Raw genomic sequence first — 21,476 nt, 5'->3', positions numbered from 1 at the left:
AAGTTGGAAAATCAAAAGTACATTTAACTACAAGTCTAATTTGAACCAAATAAAGGCATATCAAATCATTCATATTATATCATATTAAAATTTGTTGTTCATAACATTCGACGAATCCAATCTGATATTTACTGAACCGAAATTCTTATTGCAAGTTACAATCTTCTCTATTTAACTGCTAAATTTAACTATATATATATATATATATATATATATATATATCGATCTAACACCTAAGACAAATATGACATAGGCTATAAGCTCCTAGGTATAGGTTGGGGAACGCTATACATACGTCACACTCATGAGTCATGCACATATAAAATCAAAATACATATAAATCAACCCATAATAAGTAACCATATAAATCCAACAAGATTAAAACAAAGAGAAATTGGAAATATGAAAGGGCAAATATGTCGCTCAAATGAAGAATAGAGCCAGTTAACATCGTCATTTACACAAATTGAGTTGTCATACAAGGGTATATTACCAATTTTAGAGTGAGGTTTTGTATAAGATGCCATAAAAAACCATTATCTCAAAGAATTGTGTTAGAAATCTCAAATTATCAATTTATTTGGAATTAAAAATCCATTACATTTATCAATAGATTTGCAAAATGCATGTGAAAGGGGCATCTCGTGGACACAAAATGCTCTTGTATTTGTTTTGTTTTTTTGTAACATTAATATGTGAAATATCAATTTATACATTGTCTTTTTAAAAAATGAAAAATTAAAATAGTTTAGAAGACAAAATTAAATTGACTTGCTGAGATGTTGATAACTAAATTGTAACTAATTTATACATCCTCTCTTTTCCATTTTTTCACATAGCAATTGTAAGTGTCAGAGATTAGTCATATGATTTGGTTAGGTAAACTGCATATTACCAAAGGAAAATGTTCTCAAATCAAAACGTAAGACAATCACTAAGAAATTCATAACCTAACCCACCTCTCGTAGTTGTATCTATATATTGAACAGACTCTCAAGTTTCTCAAATGTTGAAGACATTGAATCAATCGAAGAACTGTCTCCCTCCTCGTCAATTGTATTACCTACATTACCCACTGCATCTTCCTCTTGGTTCTCTTCAAGCAATCTCTTCCGCCACATACTCTCTCCATCAGTTAGATTGTTGACAAAATCACATTTCTCGTCGTCTTTGTTACTTGTGATACTACCATATTTGGTGCTGATAACTTCGCCGATGCCAACTTCGGACAGATCATTAACCGAGATGGACCAATTGTTGTTGGAGAAGAATCGAGGTCGAGGCCTTATAACAGTGTGTTTTTGGGCTGGTGTTGCAGCTGAGCAAGTACCTTCACTATTTCTCATTTTGCTCCTAAAACGCGAATCTAGCTTCTTAGCCAAATTGGTGTTCCAGTAATTCTTGACATCATTAGCGGTCCGACCAGGCAATCTACCAGCAATCAATGACCATCTAAGCATGCATTTGAATGATTTGTATATGACTTACTAATGTTTGATCATTACACTGTGTAAATCTATAATCTGAATTTGTGTCTAAACTATTTAAACCTGTTTCCCAGAAGCTTATGAAGACGAAGGAGAAGATCAATTTCGTCAGAAGTAAATTCTCCTCTGTTGATATTGGGATTCAAGTAGTTCACCCATCTTAATCTGCAGCTCTTCCTGCATCGGTTTAACCCTAGATAACCAATACTTAGGGTCAATTTTAGCATGTACATACTTGTTTATAAATAACAAAGAAAAAAAACTTATTAAGTATACTTATTACTGCGATTACTTTTTTTCATGAAGAATCTTAAACACTAAGATACGTTATACGCCCACAAATTTTCAAATTTTTGTTCATTTCCGGAAAGACAAACGTCAATAATTAAAAACAATATCTATCATGTTGTTAACCAACGTGCCAATTGAATATCTAGTACTTCTGCGTAGTATTAGAGTGAAAATCCTAAAAACTCAAATGACCTAGTTTTTTCTACTCTTCGTCAAGATGAGTCACAACGGTGCCAAAACTCAACGTACGGTTATCGGTAATACAAGAACAAGAGATGTCGTCGGTCTCAGAGGACATCTTTATACACGGCTTTACACTAAGATATGAATAAATGGTTGCATAAAGCGTGTAATACGTTTTACGTGTTTACGAATTTCTACGTTTCAACTTGTTAGTTTTATAGAGAAAAAAATGTATAAAATAATGTATAATATTAAAAAATTATAATATACCAGCACGTAGAGGAACTTGATGCCATTTTCCTTCCCCATACTTATCAATGCATTGCCTCAAAAGACTATCTTCTTCGGGGGTCCATGCACCTTTTTTTAACCCTTTGGACGATCTCTCCATGGACCAAGATAAGACTTATAATTATCTAACCAAATAAGTATAAAAATTGCAAAAAAAAATGAGCAGGGAACAGTGTATTGTGACTCATTGAAACCTTGTAACGCATATATAGAGTAAACACGATATACTGCTACACATGTGAGGGGCTTACGGGAGTGACGACGTGCATGTTTGATATCCACATTTCAAATTTTTTTTATTTTGCCAAAAGTTGTTTTTTTTTGTCTGGATAATTAAGACTATTCTTAAAAATTTAGAAGTATCGGTAACTACAAAAGCATTTCAAAATAAATTGTCATGAATAAAAATAATGGCGATTTTGGGAGATAACCAAATAAAAAAAAAGTTAAAGAAGAATATAGCACACTAATGTATGAAATTAAGAAAATGGTCAACGCCATTGTAAGATTACCAAAATAGGGTAAGTATGAACGAGCTGTGTGGAAGAAAATGTTGAGTATGGTGTGTAGCAGCTACTGCTGTAGGTTTGTGCTTATATTAATATGACATGTAGCATTTTATGTCTAAAATCTGATGTAAACAAATATTATAATAGTAAATACTAAATAGTGTTGATAGTTAGATACAAATATTACTATATAGAATCTGGATGAATATAATTTTATATTATACTTTTATAGTATATTTTTAGAAATCTAAATAAATTAAAAAAGAAATAATGAAACAAAAAATATTTGTAAATACGATATTCCAGTTTAAACAGAACACATAAATAAAATAATATAAAATGAAATGAAAAGTATAAAACAAGTCATATAAAAACTAATATGCTGAGCTGAATATTTGTTTAATAAAAAAACTATATACCATAAGGGATAAAACATAGAGAACCCAAACATTTGACTCAAACACATATTGAATAAAAAATGCTATATCTTTAAAGATATAATATTTTCAATCCCAACAACCAGATTAAACGCTAAGAAAACAACATATAAATCGTTTACAACATTTCAGTTTAAATAGATCCATAAATATAATAGTATAAAATGAAATGAAAAGTATGAAACAAGTCTTTTATTAGAAATATAAGACATGAAATATAATTTGTCGAGTTGAATATTTGTTTAATAAAAAACATTATACCCTAAAGGATACAACATAGAGAACCCAAACATTTGAGTGAGAGTGAAATCTCAAAATGAATAAATTTTATTACAAACTATAAACGGATAAAAAGAAATATATATAATAAGAAAATTAAAGGATAAAGAAAAAAAAGAAAAAAAAAAGAGAAAATATATTTACATATATATAATAGAAATGAGGATGCATGTGAATAGAGGGTGAGAGAGAATGTATTAACAACTGTTAATTATGTACTAGGGATAGAATTATCATTATTATAAAAAATATACAGAATATGAGAAAGTTATGATTAAAATAGTTAGCCAGTTAATTAAATTTTTTTTTGGATTATATCTGCCGATTTTCCTAAAAATAACTTGTTAAAAAATCACTGTAAAAAAATATTTTAGTATAATGTAAGCTCTTGATTTGCAAGAGTTCTCTCGTAAAGCCACGATCCTCAAGTTTTGACCACTATACTTTTTTTTGTTTTTCACAATAAATTTTATTTTTGTTGTAAGCTTTTATTTCTTCTTGTTGAACAATAATATTTTATTTTTAAAAAACCGCTTCAAAAACCATAGATTTAGCTATGTATTTTTCTGTTTTGCATAATCATAAATATCTGGTTAAAATCAAATTACGATGAAAGATACATTTGTGGACTAAATGTCGTAGCTAAAAACAATATATATACGTGGCCATGCGGAGTTAATTGTTGGTCACTGATATCATTACTCCTATTTTGGAATTGCTCTCTTCAGAACAGCCACATTAGCGTATAAAAGCTGTCGTCACATGTTCAAAAAAATTGATAGCTGACTAATTAAACAAAACCTTTACCACGGGTTACAGTTGCTAAATTGGCTACTGCATTAACAACAAAAGTGAATATGTTTGGGCAGCAAAATTAGCGACAGTAATTCCATAGCTATTTTACCTTATTCTTTTCTTCTTTTTTCTTTTACGGAATAGAGGGTTCAGTTATAATAATAGAACTAGATTTTAACCTGCAGTATACCACGGACATATGATTTTTATTATAATATATATTTTATGTTATATTTATTTGTTAAATATTATATACTTTATAAATAGAATAATAACTAAAATTTCCAGTTATTATACGACTAAATATTTATATTATTTTTTTTAACCCGCAATACACTTCATGACCATTTATTTGTTATATTTAGTTTGTTTTGTTTAGTGTTTGAGATTCTATTTTTTATTTTTAATTATTATAACAAAACATAAGGGATCTCAATACATAATCATTAATTTTACGCTGTGATTAAGTCACAATTTTCTAATGATTTAATTATTTTATATAATCAACTTGATTTTATGTCAAATATTATAATATTAGTAGTGTTGATAAATAATTAAATGAGGATTTAACCCGTGTTAACACAAATTTAATAATATTTTATTAATTACAACATGTTCTCTTTATAATTCATCTACTATATAACCATATTATATAGTATTTTAGACTTTTTTAATTTTACATTTTCTTAATAATTAAAACTTTTATTAAGTTTATATATGTTAATTATAATATTTAAATAAATATCAATCGAAGTTTTTCTTACGTTAAGAATCAAAGCTCACAGGTATTGGAAAACAAAATGAGAATCAAATTGTTGTTTTCATTGTTTGCGAAGGATTCAGATATAGAATATCTTCAAAACACAACATAATGTGTGGTTAAATATATGATAGTTTCTATTTCCATATTTGATTACTTTTATTTTTTTAGTTGAAATGAAATGTAAAATATTTAGGAAACAAAATCTAGGGTAATGTTAGTTTTGGAAATTTTTTAGGGGTTAATGTTGTAAATAACTTTTTAAATAAACAAAACTAAAAAGGCATAACACAAAATGTACTTCAAAAATATTAATATAGATTCTTATCCCCTATATATTAATAGAAAAACACTCTTAAAAATACTGATGTGTCGCCGCCAGAGAGCTCGACACACATTTAACTATTTAGCCTTATTTAGATTTATTATTTACAACTATATGCCATTGTATTTGATAGAGAGCGGAAGCTTAATTAACGGACGAGAACGCAATATCTCCGGGAGAACTCGAATTCATGAACGCATCTTACTTAGAACATCGTAACTTGACGAATAAACAATAAGGATAGAGCCAAGATCATGAACGATATCGACGTGGTTTTGCAAGTCCTCCTTGTAGTGCTTGAACACAAGCTCTTAGGGTTGAGAGTCCTCCTCTCTAAGCTTTACACAAAGCTCTGGTAAAACTTCTTTATTCAATAATCAATAATTAACTTTACAATAATGAGTCACATCTCTTTAAATAAGAGGAAGATGATTAAAACCCTAACGGAAAGAAGAAGCAAACAAATACAAGCCCAAATATACATTAAGCCCACAAGAAACAAAACCTAAATAATGAATGAGCTCAAACGTGATGACCGTCACGTTTGCTTAGAGATGCGCTGCATCAGTCCCTCCGGATTAGAAAGATTCGATCCGAATCTGAAATCGTTTAAAGTACCTTTGTCGACCAGTTCATAATATTTTCGCGTAAGAATTTCATGGCGTTTCTTATTCCGCCGAAGCTTGCTAAAATGTTGTTGATGTAGAACCATAGTTGGTTCATAATGTCGTACATTTAGAACAAGCACCCAAAAGAGTAAAAACAGCTCCAGGTGATATGTTGTTAGCGGTGGAGAAACATAATTGGTGTCAAGTGAATGATAGCGGTGGAGAAACAGAGTTGGTACCAAGTGGGAACGTGCTATTCGCATGTTGAAAATCAGGTTGTGGCAACTTTTCCCAAATTAAAACGACATAGAACACCTTGCTTGGTTTGCAAGTAACGGTGTGCCTACACATAGTTGTCGTGCATGTATAGGAAAAAACCCATTGGGAACTATCCACACATTCAATTCTCTACTGAGAAACTTCACTGCGAAACTCAATTGACAAATCACGATGAGCAAATACAAACACCATACGATCCCAAGAGACCGTTGATACTTTGCTACCATTGTAGACAAGCTCCATGATATATTTCAAATGAAGTACAAAACACCCAAAACCAACAGCCCAACGTTGTAATGCAGACCAAAAATCAAACGTATTGATGTTACTAATATTTACGATCTCAATGACATCAAACACGAAAGGCATGTTGCGCTGAAAACGATCAGGTAACTGGCGGTGATGTCATTTTAGATCTTCATAAGTAACTTGGCAAAAGGATGTGGCTCTTATTGGGATTTCTTCTAAAATTTCCCAACTCGTACACTCTTTCTTTGAGACCAGAGACATGTTTTTCTCTTTTGTAGTTCTCATGTAGAATACATGGTAATCTTCTTCTGGCAATCCACCATGATGAAAAAACACAAAAGATTTTGAATACTCAATCACTTCAACTACAATTATCTCTCTCTCTTCTGCATAAGAATCATCAGAACAATTATTTTCCTCACTATCGATAAAAGAAAACAGAGTACTACAGAACTTGTTGCAGAGATCTATAAACTGTTCTTGAGTAAGGAAACACCACAAGAACCAAGGCTTCCTTGAATCTTGGACATGTTAACCAATGCAAATGGCGATGGTCGTAAGTGGATACCAAGCACCCACACGATTTGCACATCATCGACGGAAAAACCCAGACACAAGACTCCCCCATGATACTCCTTTCGCACAGCAAATAACAACCGAAACATTTTTCTTCCTTCCCATGTTTTCTCACGTGATGATAACACCACAATTGTGTTTTTGTGAATAAAAGATTCCACCATATGCTTCGTGTGTGTAAGCCATTTTCTAAAGAAAATAAAAAATCAATAAGATTAATTATGATCTCCACGTCTTTGCCATATACACAAGAAGAATTTGTCACTGAATATTTGTTTCGAATAGCCCACATCATTGAACTATATTCATGTGATTCTCCATCTTCTGGATATTTCTTATAGCTCACAGGTTTTAAAACTGCCCCAGTCTTTTGATATACTAATTACCAAGGAACAATGCAATAAGCTGCATGATTGATAGATCCAGTTTGATACCTCGTGAAAATAATCTCCCTACCATCTGAAGCTGTGACAACCCATCCCGTGGACTCCACTAGCCCACCGCTAGCTGTCCCAACGGACCATCCGTGGACCATGCTAGCCCTCCGCTAGCGGTCCCAACGGGTCCCAAGCTGGCTTTGCAGGGAATTGATCCTAACACCTCACCGTGGATATCCAAATCCACCATTAGGTTATTGGTGCATCAGGCATTCCTCGAACCCTGGTCCTCACCCTTTAACAACCTTCCAACAGGACAAACTGTCACCAATTGATTTTTTATGTGACAACATGTCCCACAAACCCCACTAGCTCACCGCTAGCTGCCCCAATGAACTGTCCATGGATCCTGCTAGCCCACTGCTAGCCGTCCTAACCCCAAGCTGGCCTTGCAGGGCATCGATCCTAACCCCTCATTGTGGATATCCAAATCCACCAGTAGCTTATTGGTGCGTCAAGCGTTCCTCGAACTCTATTCCTCACCCTTTAACAACCTTCCCACAAGACAAGCTGTCACCAATTGATCTGCAGCTCCTACAACGATCCCATCTACAAATCTCTACATGAACAGCCTCAAATCTCCAGAAATCACCAAGAACACTCAAGAACACTTAGGAAACTTTTCTCTCAAAAGCGGATAAACACGGCTAATGAGATCAAAACTCGAGTTAAGGGTTTTCCTAACCCAAAACGCAGTGTTTAACTTAACTCATCCACAGAAAAACCAACCTTGCATCGACCGATGCAATCCCTAAACCGGGATTTTGGTTCGCGGATGTTACAATTCTCCCCCACCAACATAGATTCGTCCTCGAATCTCGAACAACCATCAGCCAAGGACTCCCGTGCTACCGTCTCCACGGCCCGCACTCGTCTGACCGATCTACGTAAAGTAACCTCTAGGCGATAGAATCACACTCCAGGCATTATTTGCTCTCGACTTTTGGACTTTCCTTTACTCATAGGTCTCGACCTTGAGTTTTTGTTGGCTCCTCATCAGGCCTAAGCATGCATGCCATAATGTTGGCTTCTCATCGGGCATAAGCCCGCATGCTATATAAAAGGAAGTCGATATACCAACCATACTCCCAAGCCATAAAGTCTCAGCATATGGTAGTACTAGGAGAACCAAAGTCCCCCAAGAGTCGCGACAAAACAATTCTGAACATGTTTGAGTCCTGTCCCTATCCAGGTTTCCTTCCCGTGGCTCGTGTAAAACATTACAATGTCCTACCAACAACATATCCCCTCACTGGAATACCTCATGACCACACAAGGATCATAAAAATGCCACAATGGCCGCCACGAAGGCCAAACAAATGTCCTAAACAGGACCGCCACCAAAGCCAAACAAATGTCCTAAACAGGACCGCCACCATGGCCAAACAAATGTCCAAAACAGGACCGCCACAAAGGCCAAACAAATGTCCTCAAAAGGACCGCCACCAAGGCCACTCGTCCCGAAGGACCGTCACAAAGACCATACATCCCGAAGGATTGCCTCAACAGGCACATCTGGCTAAACAGCCCGCCACAAAGGCCACACAATTGGCTAAACAGCCCACCACAAAGGCAACACATCTGGCTAAACAAGCCGACACAAAGGCCACACATCTGGCTAAACAGCCCGCCACAAAGGCCACTCAACTGGAAAGACCATACATCCCGAAGGATCGCCTCAACAGGCACATCTGGCTAAACAGCCCGCCACAAAGGCCACACAATTGGCTAAGCAGCCCACCACAAAGGCCACACATCTGGCTAAACAGGCCGACACAAAGGCCACACATCTGGCTAAACAGCCCGCCACAAAGGCCACACATCTGGCTAAACAGCCCGCCACAAAGGCCACTCAACTGGCTAAACAGCCCGCCACAAAGGCCACACAATGTCCCAAAAGACTGCCACACACGGGCAAAATGACTCAAAAGTCCGCCACAAAAACCCCCACAATGTCTCAAAAGACCGCCACACACGGGCACGAGGACTCAAAAGTCTGCCACGAAGGCCACACAATGTCTCAAAAGACCACCACACACGGGCACAATGACTCTAAAATCCTCCACGAAGGCCACACAAGCTCCTCCAAGGCTCACAACCACTAAAAATGGACAAATTCTAACTCCCATAAAACTTTCGATTTTTAGAACTTTCCCCTTTTTTGGAAACTTTCCACTTTTAGAAACTTCTATTTCAGGAAACTTTCCTTCAAACCATCATAGTCCTAAGGACTCTCTTCAAAGGAATCTTCTTCTTCTTCCGAAGTTCCTTGATCCTCCTCCCGAGAACCCCCACTGGTCTCGCCCCAAAGTCATGTTAGGCTCAAGATCTTAGCCAACAGCCGATCATCCTCACAGAGACTCTTCCGCAACATCGACATATGAAACACCTTGTGGAACGCACGCATATCCTCAGGAAACTCCAGCCTATATGCTACCGGTCCCACCCACTCAATCACTCTGAACGGACACATAAACCTCAGACTCAACTTAGTCTCTGTCAATGACCTGTTCGGACCCTGCAACATGGCCATCTTGAGATACACTCTGTCTCCTACCTGAAACTCAAGATCTCTCCTCCTCCTATCAGCATAACTCCTCTGCCGATTTTGAGCTTCCTTCATGTTTAGCTTGAGAACCCGAATCTTCTCTGAGGTCTCCTGAACAAAATCCGCCCCGAACATGCTCCTCTCCCCCACCTGAGTCCAGCATAACGGTGTACGACATGGCCTCCCATACAAAGCCTCATAAGGAGCCATCTTAATACTCGCCTGATAACTGTTGTTTTAAGCAAACTTTACCATGTTCAGGTGATCTGCCTAAAGGCCACCCCAATCCAACACACACATCCTCAGCAAATCCTCCAGCGTCTGGATCGTCCTCTCTGACTGTCCATTTGTCTGGGCATGATAAGTTGTACTCATATGCACCTTAGTGCCCATCTCTGCCTGAAATACCTTCCAGAATACCGACGTGAACCTAGAATCCCTGTCAGGCACGATACTCGCTGGCACCCCATGCAATCAGACTATCTCTCTCACATACTCCTTAGCCAAGACGGCTGCTCCATCAGTCTTCTTAATGGCCAGAAAATGTGCTGACTTAGTTAACCGGTCTACAATGACCCAAATAGCATCAAAAGTCCGAGACACTGGCAATCCTACCACGAAATCCATTGTGATCATATCCCACTTCCACTCATGAATGGGTAGACTCTTCAGTAACCTGCCAGGAACCTGATGCTCAGCCTTCACTAGCTGACACACAACGCACCTCGCAATCCAACTAGCTACATCCTTCTTCATCCCGACCCAGTGATAGTACCTCTTGAGATCACGGTACATCTTAGTCGCTCATGGATGAATAGAAAACTTGCTCACATGAGCCTCTCTCAGGATCTTCTGCCTCAACTCTTCATCCTTGGGCACACAAACCCAATCGAGCACCACGATAGTTCCATTATCTGAGACCTGATACTCTTAATCCACGTCCTTTGAGGCATTCACCAGCCCCAAATCCTTCTCCTGAGCCAACCGCACCCTACTCAGCAGGTCTGCTCTATCAACCACCTCCAAACCCAACGGTTCCTGAGACACAACACATAGCCTCAAAGCATTGATCTATCCTACCAGAGACTCCAACTCCTGCTCAGGCAAAGCCAACACTGGCGTAGTAGTCAACATCTCCTTCAGGCTTGCAAAACCCTCCACTCACTCCTGTGACCAAACAAAAGGAACATCCTCCCCTATCAACTTAGTCATCGGACGTGCCTTGCTTACAAAACCCAGCACAACTCTCTTGTAATAACCTGCCAACCCAAGAAAGCTCCTAATCTCTATGGCATTCTACGGCCTAGCCCAATCTTTGATAGCCTAAATCTTCTCCGGATATATACAGAAACTCCCTCAGCATAAACAGTGTGACTCAGAAATCCTATCTCCCGCTGCCATAAACTACAATTGCTCAACTTAGCAAACAACTTCTATTCCCGCAGCTTTCCAGAATTACCCTCAAATGCACTTCATGCTCCTCTGGACTCTTAGAATAGACCAGGATGTCGTCGATGAAGATGATGACAGACACGTCCAGAAACTCCTGAAATACACTGTTCATCAACCTCATAAACGCTGCTGGCGTGTTAGTCAACCTAAAAAGGCATCACCACGATCTCGTAAACCCACACCTCGTCTTTCTACTTGACAACCACACCGACGCACCCACAGTGAAGTGATAAGACGAATGAATCTCCTGCTCAGTTGATCCTCTAGCTGCGTCTCCAGCTCTACTAGACAACTAACTAAGTATGCCGACATCAACTCACCGCCACCTGAATATCAACCTTCTTGTTCGTCCAAGAATCTCTTGTAACCTGCCTCTTAGGGAAACTTCCACAAGATAGCTTATTCCAAAAATGGCTTTTTTACTTGGCAATCCTCCACAGAAAATCATCAATACCAGCGTAAACAAACAAACAAGTACCATACGTTTGCATATTCTAATTCTCCCCGTCAGATGCTTTGCAAGCCACCAACTCAACCCACTTGACTGGTTTTCCCCCAGCAAGCCTACCAAAACCTTGAATCTCGCAACCCTGTCCATCTCCAATGAACTCCATCCACCTGCGTTGTAACGATTAGTTTATCCTGCCATGAAGGCTTCTCGTGAATCTTATGTACCTGGCAACCATGCCCTTGCCAGCTCATACCTACTGCAGCTTCCCTTCCCGGGACTCTAGCACCACCGGCCACACAGTCCTGGCACATCAGCCAAACATTCATGACCGAACCTGATGCGAGCACCGGCCGTCACGCGGTACGGACAGAAAATATCGTCTTCGGGTCGCTTAGGCTGGAGACAACTTTCCTCGGGCCAAACTTTGTAGAATGGTTATAGAGGATAAACAAACGGTTGAAACGAGTTTTGGTGGAAAACAAGCGAGTGGAACGCGCGATCGACAATAGTCATGTCGTCGGTTGTACGAACGGTCCGTTGCGGTAGTGGTACGGATCGGCCGTCGACGTTGGGAAGCGGCTAGCAAACCAAATGATGGTTCTACTAGGAGGAATGGAAGCGAGGATGGATTGAAAGACGACACACGAGTGTTGGCTCTACTCGCGATACGGTCGGACTAGAAGATGGCGAACCCGGTTCGAGATCGTTTAGGGTTTCTGGATACTTATTCCCAGACTAGGTCTAAAGAGAGAAGTGAGACAAGAAACAAAGATTCGCTCTTTGGAAAAGTAAGAGAGGGTTTAAATAGTGTGAGGGTTTAGAGGAGACTAGGGACATGCTGACTCGCTATGGTCCGCACACGTTTGCCCTTGACGTGTCTCCTTTGATGGATAACACGTCGCCCTTCTAAGTGGTTTAAACAGAACCACACACGTCACACTACTTAACGTTACAAAAGAAAGTTCAAAACGCAAAGCTTTAAGTAAAAGTTCAAAACGCAAAGCTTTAAGTTCAAAACGCAAAGCTTCAAAACGCAAAGCTTTAAGTAAAAGATAACACGTCTTAGGCTTTGATGCGGGAACCACGTCATTGGCTTCAAAACGCGGAGGTTTACGTTAGGACTCGTCGCCTCATTAAAAATTTCTCTGGTAAACCTCGTGGGAAAAACCCAGAGTAAGGAAAAAGAGTACGAGTCATGATCCTAACGACTTGGTCGCCTTCATCCTTGGGTAAGGATGAAGGCCGTGCGAACGGTCTCCACTTGCACTGCCTTGGCTGGGTCATCTCCTTGAACAAAGGCTTGCACGAACCGGGTTATCTTCTGTCTTGCGGGCTTTGACGAGCTCTTTGATCGCGTAGTGGCTCCTGGAGTGATCCTCGGTACGTTGGCCGGTTGTTGTCCCGCGGGTGATGCAAGTGTCTCGGAGGCATCCTAGGGGTCCTTGTCCGGTACGAGCATTCGTGGTCGCGTGTCCGGTCCCGTACTCACATCATTCCCTCCCCCTTGAAAAGGTTTTGTCCCCAAAACTTCTTCGTCATCACCTGCGTCAAACGGAACAAGATCAGTAACGTTGAATGAGGTCAAGGTATTATACTAACCTGGCAGTTCAAGGCGGTAGGCGTTGTCGTTGATCTTCTCGATGACTCGGAAGGGTCACCACGCGGGCTAAGCTTGTCCTTCCTCTTTTGTGCGAACCGCTCCGGGTTTAGGTGCAACCAAACCCAATCTCCCTGCTTGAAAAGCATAGGTTTGCGTCTGCGGTTCAAGAAACGTGCGTATTGTTCGGTCTTTCTCTCGATGTTCGCTCGAACCTCCTCATGAAGCTTCTTGACCAGTTCAGCTCTTGCGGCTCCGTCTTGACTCTCGACCTCGTCCGATGGTAATGGTAAAAGATCCATCGGTGTAAGAGGTTTAAATCCGTAAGCGACCTCGAACAGCGATTTCTTGGTGGCTGAGTGAACGGCTTGATTGTATGCGAACTCGATGAGTGGGACGCACTCTAGCCATGTTCCTTTGTTGATTGCGATCGCTTTTCGAAGTAAGGCTCCAATAGATTGGTTCACGACTTTGGTCTGGCCGTCAGTTTGCGGGTGTGCGGTGGTGGAGTACAGCAGTTTGGTGCCAAGCTTCTTCAATAAGGTCCGCTAGAAATGGCCAAGGAACTTCGGGTCACGATCAGAAGTAATGGTCCGTGGTAAACCATAGAGTCGGACCACTTGACGGAAGAACAGGTTGGCCAATTGCACTGTGTCGTGGTTCTTGTTACACGGAATGAAATGTCCCATCTTGGAGAACCGATCTACCACGACGATCAAACTGTCATTCTTGTGTAATGGTGGCAAACCAAGGATAAAATCCATCGATAGGTCGATCCAAGGTCCAGTCAACACCAGCAGTGGTGTGTACAGGCCGTGCGGGTGGGTAGTTGAATAGAGCCGGTGGGAATGCAAAGACGTCGGCCCCAGAAGAGATAGCCATCATAAACATAGAACTCTGTGAATACGCCCTTGCCGTGATTCTTGAAACAATCTCCAAACTCGGCGTCATTAGCATATGCTTCTTTGATGCTCTCGAACCCCAACACTTTAGCCTCCATGGTGGTGATCAGGGTGTGTCTTCGTGACACAGCATCGGCGACGATGTTTTCTTTGCCCTTCTTGTACTTGATCACATAGGGGAATGACTTAATGAACTCCAGCCATTTAGCGTGTCTCCTCTTGAGATTGGTCTGGCTGCACAAATATTTCAAGATCTCGTGATCCGTGTGAATCACAAACTTTCGGGCCAAAAGATAGTGCTGCCAGATCTCCATGGCACGAACTAAAGCGTAGAGCTCCTTATCGTATGTAGGATAGTTGAGGGTGGTGCCGCTGAGCTTCTCGCTGAAATAGGCCATCGGTTTGCCTCCTTGTGTGAGAACCGTTCCAATGCCTACGTCGGACGCGTCACACTCTACATCAAAAGTTTTGTTGAAGTCGGGTAAGACGAGTAGGGGACCTTGAGTGAGACGCCGTTTAAGCTCCTTGAATGCTCGTTCTTGGTCCTCCTCCCATTTGAACTCCTGGTTCTTCTTGATCACCGCGGTAAGTGGCGCCGCGATCGTACTAAAGTCTTTCACGAACCGGCGGTAGAAACTGGCGAGACCGTGAAAGGATTGGACGTGTGAAACACTGGTAGGCGTGGGCCACTCCTTGATGGCTCGAATCTTCTCTCCGTCCACCTCGAGTCCCTGTTCACTAACAATAGAACCTAGGAAGACTAGTTCATTAGCAGCAAAAACACACTTTTTCAAGTTAGCGTACAATTGCTCTTCACGGAGAGTGTTTAAAACATATTCGAGATGCATGACATGATCAGATAGGCAGGAAATATAAACAAGAATATCATCAAAATAAACCACAAAAAACTTGTTTATATAAGCTCTCAAAACATGGTTCATCAATCGCATGAAGGTAGAAGTTGCATTATATAAACCGAATGGCATTACCAACCATTTGTACAAACCTTGCTTTGTTTTGAATGCGGCTTTCCATTTGTCCCCTTCCTTCATTCTCACTTGGTGGTACCCGCTTTTGAGGTCGATCTTTCAGAAAATGCTCGAACCGCTCAACTCGTCTATCATGTCGTCTAGCCTCGGTATAGGGTGCCAGTATTTGATCGTGATGTTGTTCACGGCCCGACAATCGACGCACATACGCCAGGTTCCATCTTTCTTCGGTACAAGTAGGACAGGAACGGCACACGGACTGAGGCTCTCTCGAACATAGCCTTGGGACATGAGTTTGGTCACTTGTCGCTCTAACTCCTTGGCTTCTTCGGGGTTGGCTCGGTACGCAGGACGGTTCGGTAATTGGGCTCCAGGAACTAGATCGATCTAATGTTTGATGCTACAGATCGGTGGTCATCCTTCGGGAAGCTCGTCCGGGAACACGTCCGCAAAACATCGAAGAACGTCTCGGATAACGTCCGGTAGTGCGTCCATCGAACCTTCGAGCCCTTCAACCAACAAATCTCTAAAACCCATCAATAAGACTTGGTTGGAGTCCTTAAAGGACCTTCTAACATCACTAGATTGAATTAGAAAGTTCATTTTAGGGTCTGAATCCTTAGAAGTTTAGATTGCATTTCGCGAACTTGTATTGGCGTCAAAGGCTTTAAACTGATATGTTTGTTATCGTGTACAAACGTATACTGGTTCGTGCGGCCGAAATGCTAGGTTCCCTTATCAAACTGCCAAGGCCTCCGTAATAAAAGATGGCTAGCTTGCATCGATATTATGTCGCATAGGACTTGATCCTTATATGGGCCGACACTGAATGAGACAAGGACTTGGTCCTTTACTTTGATCACGGTCTTATCATCTAACCACTTGAGTTTATAGGATCGGGGGTGGCATGTGGTGGGCAGATAAAGTTTCTTGACCATATAAGAGCTTGCAACATTCGTGCAAGAGCCCCATCAATGATCAAGCCACACACCTTCCATCTTACCGTGCAACACATGTGAAAAATGTTGTCACGCTGGTTTGCGTCGTTGGTATCCACGTTGACGTTGAGAATACGTCTGATCATCAGGAGTTCTCCGACCTCCGGTTCAGCTACGGCCTCCTCTAGTTTCGCATCGGCTTGATCGTTCTTTTCGGCTGCCTCTCCTTCGGACTCGAGCTCTTCGGACTCAGTAATGATCATGTTGTGATCGTTCGGACACTCTCGTGCATAATGGCCTCGGCCTTGGCACTTGTAACAAATAATGTCCCGGCTTCGAACGTCGTTGCTTGTCCTTTATGGATCTGTCGGTTGTCATTGGTCGGCTCCTTAGATTTAAACCTCGAGTCAACATTGGCCGTTTTCGACCTATCTTGTGGCCGATTGGAGGTTGAGGCGTTTGGCGACCAGTTAGGCACTCTTTGAGTTCTGGTGCGACTTGTAGCGGTGACCTTCTTCTTGATTTGAGCTTCAATTTGTGCCGCTAGGTGCGGTAGTTCTTCGAAACCTTGGTAAGGCTGTCGTTCAACCTTTTGCGCGATTCAGTCTTGTACGCCGTCGAGGAACTGCGCCATGAGGGACTTGTAAGACCCCGACCCTAAAAACCCATACTCGGACCAAAACAGGCCGATAAAAAATTTTCTAGGGCCGACAAATTCTATGCAATATTTTAACAAGTACATCACCGAATATGAATAACGGGTAATATCACTTAAAACTTGCGAATTCATTAAATAAAAGTGGTTCAATTCAAGCGAAATAACAACTGTCTCATGCATGAGGAATAACGAAAACTAATAAAAATAATGCCATGATTATTTCTACCCAAAGTCACCATCCTCCTTCCTCCCTTGCCTTCGTCAGACGAGCTGGTCAGCCATTAAAGTCCCGATCATCGGACCTATCTTTTCCTGCGTCCATAAAAGGAGGCGTAAGCAAACAAAGTTTACTTAGTGGAGCGGTCATCCCGTCTCACTAGGCTCAGTTCAACGATCTCAAACTAACACAGGGTATATTCAAACCAAGTCACGCAATTCAATCAAATACCATGGATAGTCGCCTAAATCGCTTAGACCAACCATCATTCATATTGCAATAGAAACCATAACCATAAAGACAAGCAATCAACAAGACTAAATAAACAACGGGTCAAGAGAATCAACCATGGAACTCAGCCACAGTCACGCACTCACCTTCGGTATCGACCTAAGGTGTTGATCTCTCGGTTTCTATGCTCGGATCTGATCCCCGCTTCTACACGGACAGATCGATACCATTAGTATCCGAGATATATTCCATAACCATCGACGGATCAAGGTGGAAGAACACTTACCGTTCTTCTCGACTCTGGACTTTAGGATCTCTCTCGGTTTAAGCTCGATGGAAACTCTCCTCTTTCTCTCTTGCGGCGGCTCTCGGATTCTTATGCAAAACTAGGGAAATTCCTAAGGGTTTTTATCCCTTATATAGGATCCACGAACCGCCCTAAGTTACCTTAGAATGATAAGTCTCACCGCCCATAACTTCCCATAATTCTCGCATCTATCCTTATCCGATCACCTTTCCATTACCGCGAGATTCCATTTCTCTCGGGTTTCCTTACCCGTGAGTCGGCTTAAATCTCCGCGAGATATCAACTCCTTTTAGCCCTCTATCGGCCCATCGGCCCGGTCCATCGATCGCCGATGCAACCATTTACGGATAGTTCACTTCACTATCACTATCACTTCACTATCACTATCACTATACTATCACTATCACTATCACTATCACTATCACTAGGACTTTCATTCCTATTTTACACGGACTGTCTCTCGGACTAAGTACCAAAACCTCTCACCACTTTCTTCGACAATTTACAGACCCATTTCTTCTGAACCGAAGATCCCCAATTTTAATCCAGAAACTTACAAGCCTGAATGATCTGACCACTGTAAACTTGGGATTCCATTTCTTCAATTCAAACGTCTGTTCACTACTTCGGTAGTCTCGGACTCTCCATTTCCATACCCAATTCCCATAACTTATCGGGTTCTAACGTCGGACTCTATCGTCGCTGGCTACCGCATTTTATCGTCCATCCCCGATACCAAGTATCGGCAACTCTCGGTAATCCTCGATACCAAGTATCGGCAACTCTCGGCAAATCCTCGATACCAAGTATCAGCATTCCTCGGCACTGGTTACCGGTATTCCTCGACACTAAGTATCGGTATCTCTCGGCTTTAGTTCTCGGTAACTCTCGATACTGACTCTCGGTCTTTCTCGGTACCGTTTCTCGGTCTTTTTCGGCACTCTCGGCACTGATTTCTCGGCTCTCTCGGCACTGATTTCTTGGCACTCTCGGCACTGATTTCTCGGCACTCTTGGCACTGATTTCTCGGCACTCTCGGCACTGATTCCTCGGCAACTCTTGGTAATTCCGTTATCGAGGTTCCGGGTCGTTACATTTCTCCCCTACTTAGGACTGATTCGTCCTCGAATCTTTGCTTTCCTTAAGAGGAATCTCTCTCTTATCGAACCACTTCTTGAAGTTCACTTTCATAACTTCCTCCGGTTCCCAAGTCGTCTCCTCTATCCCTTCACAATCCCATACGACTTGTATTAGCTTCGTCTTCTTCTTCTTATGCGGACCTCTCATCTTCGTACCAGTTATCCGAACTGGCCAACCGATGATGGTCATATTTACCTGGAGGTCGGGTGGGGGTTCGGAGATCACATTCTCCCGTCCCGTGATGTAGTTCCTTAAGATCGACACGTGAAACACCGGATGAAAAGCTGACATAGCCGGAGGTAACTCCAACTTGTAGGCCATCGGACCAATCCTTTCCAGGATTCGGTACGGTCCCATGTATCTAGGTGTCAACTTAGTGTTCAGTGCTACCCGATCCTTACCTTTATAAGTCACCGTTTAGAGATAAACAATATCTCCAACTTGAAACTCCAACTCTCTTTGGCGCTTATCCGCATAACTTTTCTGTCTACCTTGGGCTTCTTTCATTTTTAGCTTCAAGATCTTAATCTTCTCGGTGGTCTCGTCCACAAAGTCTCGACCATACACACTCCGCTCCCCTACTTGTGTCCAGCACAAGGGTGTTCTGCAAAGTCGACCGTATAAAGCCTCGTACAGTGACATGCCTATACTAGCGTGGAAGCTATTGTTGTAGGAAAATTCTGCTAACGGCAGATGCCTTACCCAGTTATCTCCCCAATCCAAGACACTTGCTCGCAAAAGATCCTCGAGCGTCCGTATGGTACGCTCGGACTGCCTGTCCGTTTGTGCATGGTTGGCCGTACTCATATCCATACGCGTCCCAAAACGCTTTTGTAAGGCCTTCCATATCCCCGAAGTAAACTTCGAGTCTCTATCCGATACTATGCTCGCTGGAACACCATGCAGTCTTACTATCTCTTGTACGTACACCTCGGCCAATTTCTCGGCCCCGTCCTTTTTGTTGATGGCCAAGAAGTGTGCCGATTTGGTCAGTCGGTCCACGACTACCCATATGACGTCCTTCTTATCGCACGGCGGCAAGCTCGTGACAAAATCCATGGTTATCATGTCCCATTTCCACTCGGGTATCAGTAAATTTTGTAACAAACCGCCTGGGACCTGATTTTCTGCCTTAACTCTCTGACATGTTGGACAAGCTGCGACTCATTCTGCCACATCTCTCTTCATGCCCAACACATGATAATACCTCTTCAAGTCTTGGTACATTTTGGTGGATCCAGGATGGATTGCTAACTGAGACTGATGCGCCTCCCTAAGGATTTCGGTACGTAGATCCTTATCCGTAGAAACGCACACTCGTCCCTTAACCAAAATGGTACCGTTATTCGCTGTCTCATACTCGGTTCCATCCACCTTGGACAACCATATAAGCTCTGCATATTTCTCCTGTGCTAACTGTACCCTCGTTAGCAAGTCTGCTTGGTTTGCGGCCCCAAGGCCTAATGGCTCCAACTGTTCTGTCAATGCATTCAACCGCAAGGTTTTGATCATACCAACTAAGTTCTCAACTTCTTTCTCAGCACTGATAGCCAACCCTCTCCTACTCAAGGCGTCCGCTACTAAGTTGGCTTTATCCGGATGGTAACTGATCTCCAGGTCGTAGTCCGCGACTAACTCCATCCATCTTCGCTGCCGTAGGTTCAGTTCCGACTGAGTAAAGATGTATTGTAAGCTCTTATGATCCGTGTATATTTGCACCTTACCACCATACAAGTAGGACCTCCAAATCTTTAGTGCAAATACTACAGCCGCCATCTCCAAATCATGGGTTGGGTAATTCGCTTCATGCTTCCTCAATTGTCTAGAAGCATAAGCTATCACCTTCCCGTTCTGCATAAGTACACATCCCAATCCTCGACCAGGCGTGTCCGTGTACACTACATACGGCTCATCCGGTTCCGGTAGTGCCAACACCGGTGTACTAGTTAGCATGTCCTTAAGTTTCGAGAAACTCTTTTCACATTCAGCCGACCATACATACGGTACGTCCTTCCCCGTTAGCTTGGTCAGCGGTTGTGCCATACTTGCGAAACCTTTTACAAATCGTCGATAGTATCCGACCTGACCTAGGAAGCTTCTGATTTCCAAGGCGTTTCGCGGTCTAGGCCATTCTGCTATGGACCGAATCTTTTCCTTGTCCGAAACTACGTGTCCTAAGAAACCGATCGCTCGCTTCCAAAAGCTGCACTTGCTCAGTTTGGCGAAAAGCTTATGCTCCTTTAGCCTTTCTAATACTTTCCTCAAATGCGCTGCATGCTCATCTTTGCTCTTCGAGTAAACCAAAATGTCGTCTGTGAACACAATCACAAACTCGTCCAGATACTCTCGGAAAACATTGTTCATGAGCTTCATGAATGCTGCTGGGGCGTTGGTTAACCCAAACGGCATGACCACAAACTCGTAATGGCCGTACCTTGTCCTAAAGGCTGTCTTCCGAATGTCGGACTCCTCTATAGGGATTTGGTGATATCCCGAAGCCAAATCAATCTTCGAGAAATATGTGGCTCCTCGAAGTTGAT

The 21,476-nt window shown here is 41.8% G+C and overlaps 1 protein-coding gene and 1 pseudogene across 1 annotated transcript; both read right to left on the bottom strand.

The window, feature by feature from the left end:
- Nucleotides 1-974: 974 nt before the first annotated feature.
- On the bottom strand, nucleotides 975-2,352 carry LOC147944632 (transcription factor MYB114 pseudogene; annotated as a pseudogene).
- A 16,551-nt stretch (nucleotides 2,353-18,903) lies between these two features.
- Nucleotides 18,904-19,293, bottom strand: LOC147944631 (uncharacterized). Its single transcript, XM_087512666.1, has one exon. The coding sequence runs from the start codon at nucleotides 19,291-19,293 to the stop codon at nucleotides 18,904-18,906; it is 390 nt and encodes a 129-aa protein (XP_087368792.1).
- Between the last annotated feature and the right edge of the window lie 2,183 nt (nucleotides 19,294-21,476).

Source organism: Camelina sativa, chromosome 5 (genome assembly GCF_030686135.1).
Source record: "Camelina sativa cultivar CO46 ecotype springtype chromosome 5, ASM3068613v1".
Lineage (NCBI taxonomy): Eukaryota > Viridiplantae > Streptophyta > Magnoliopsida > Brassicales > Brassicaceae > Camelina > Camelina sativa.
This window is presented reverse-complemented; position numbering and strand designations above follow the sequence as displayed.

What these genes read in the sequence shown, in the direction of transcription:
- LOC147944631 (XM_087512666.1), bottom strand. Translation starts at nt 19,293, where the DNA reads ATGGGACCGTACCGAATCCTGGAAAGGATTGGTCCGATGGCCTACAAG.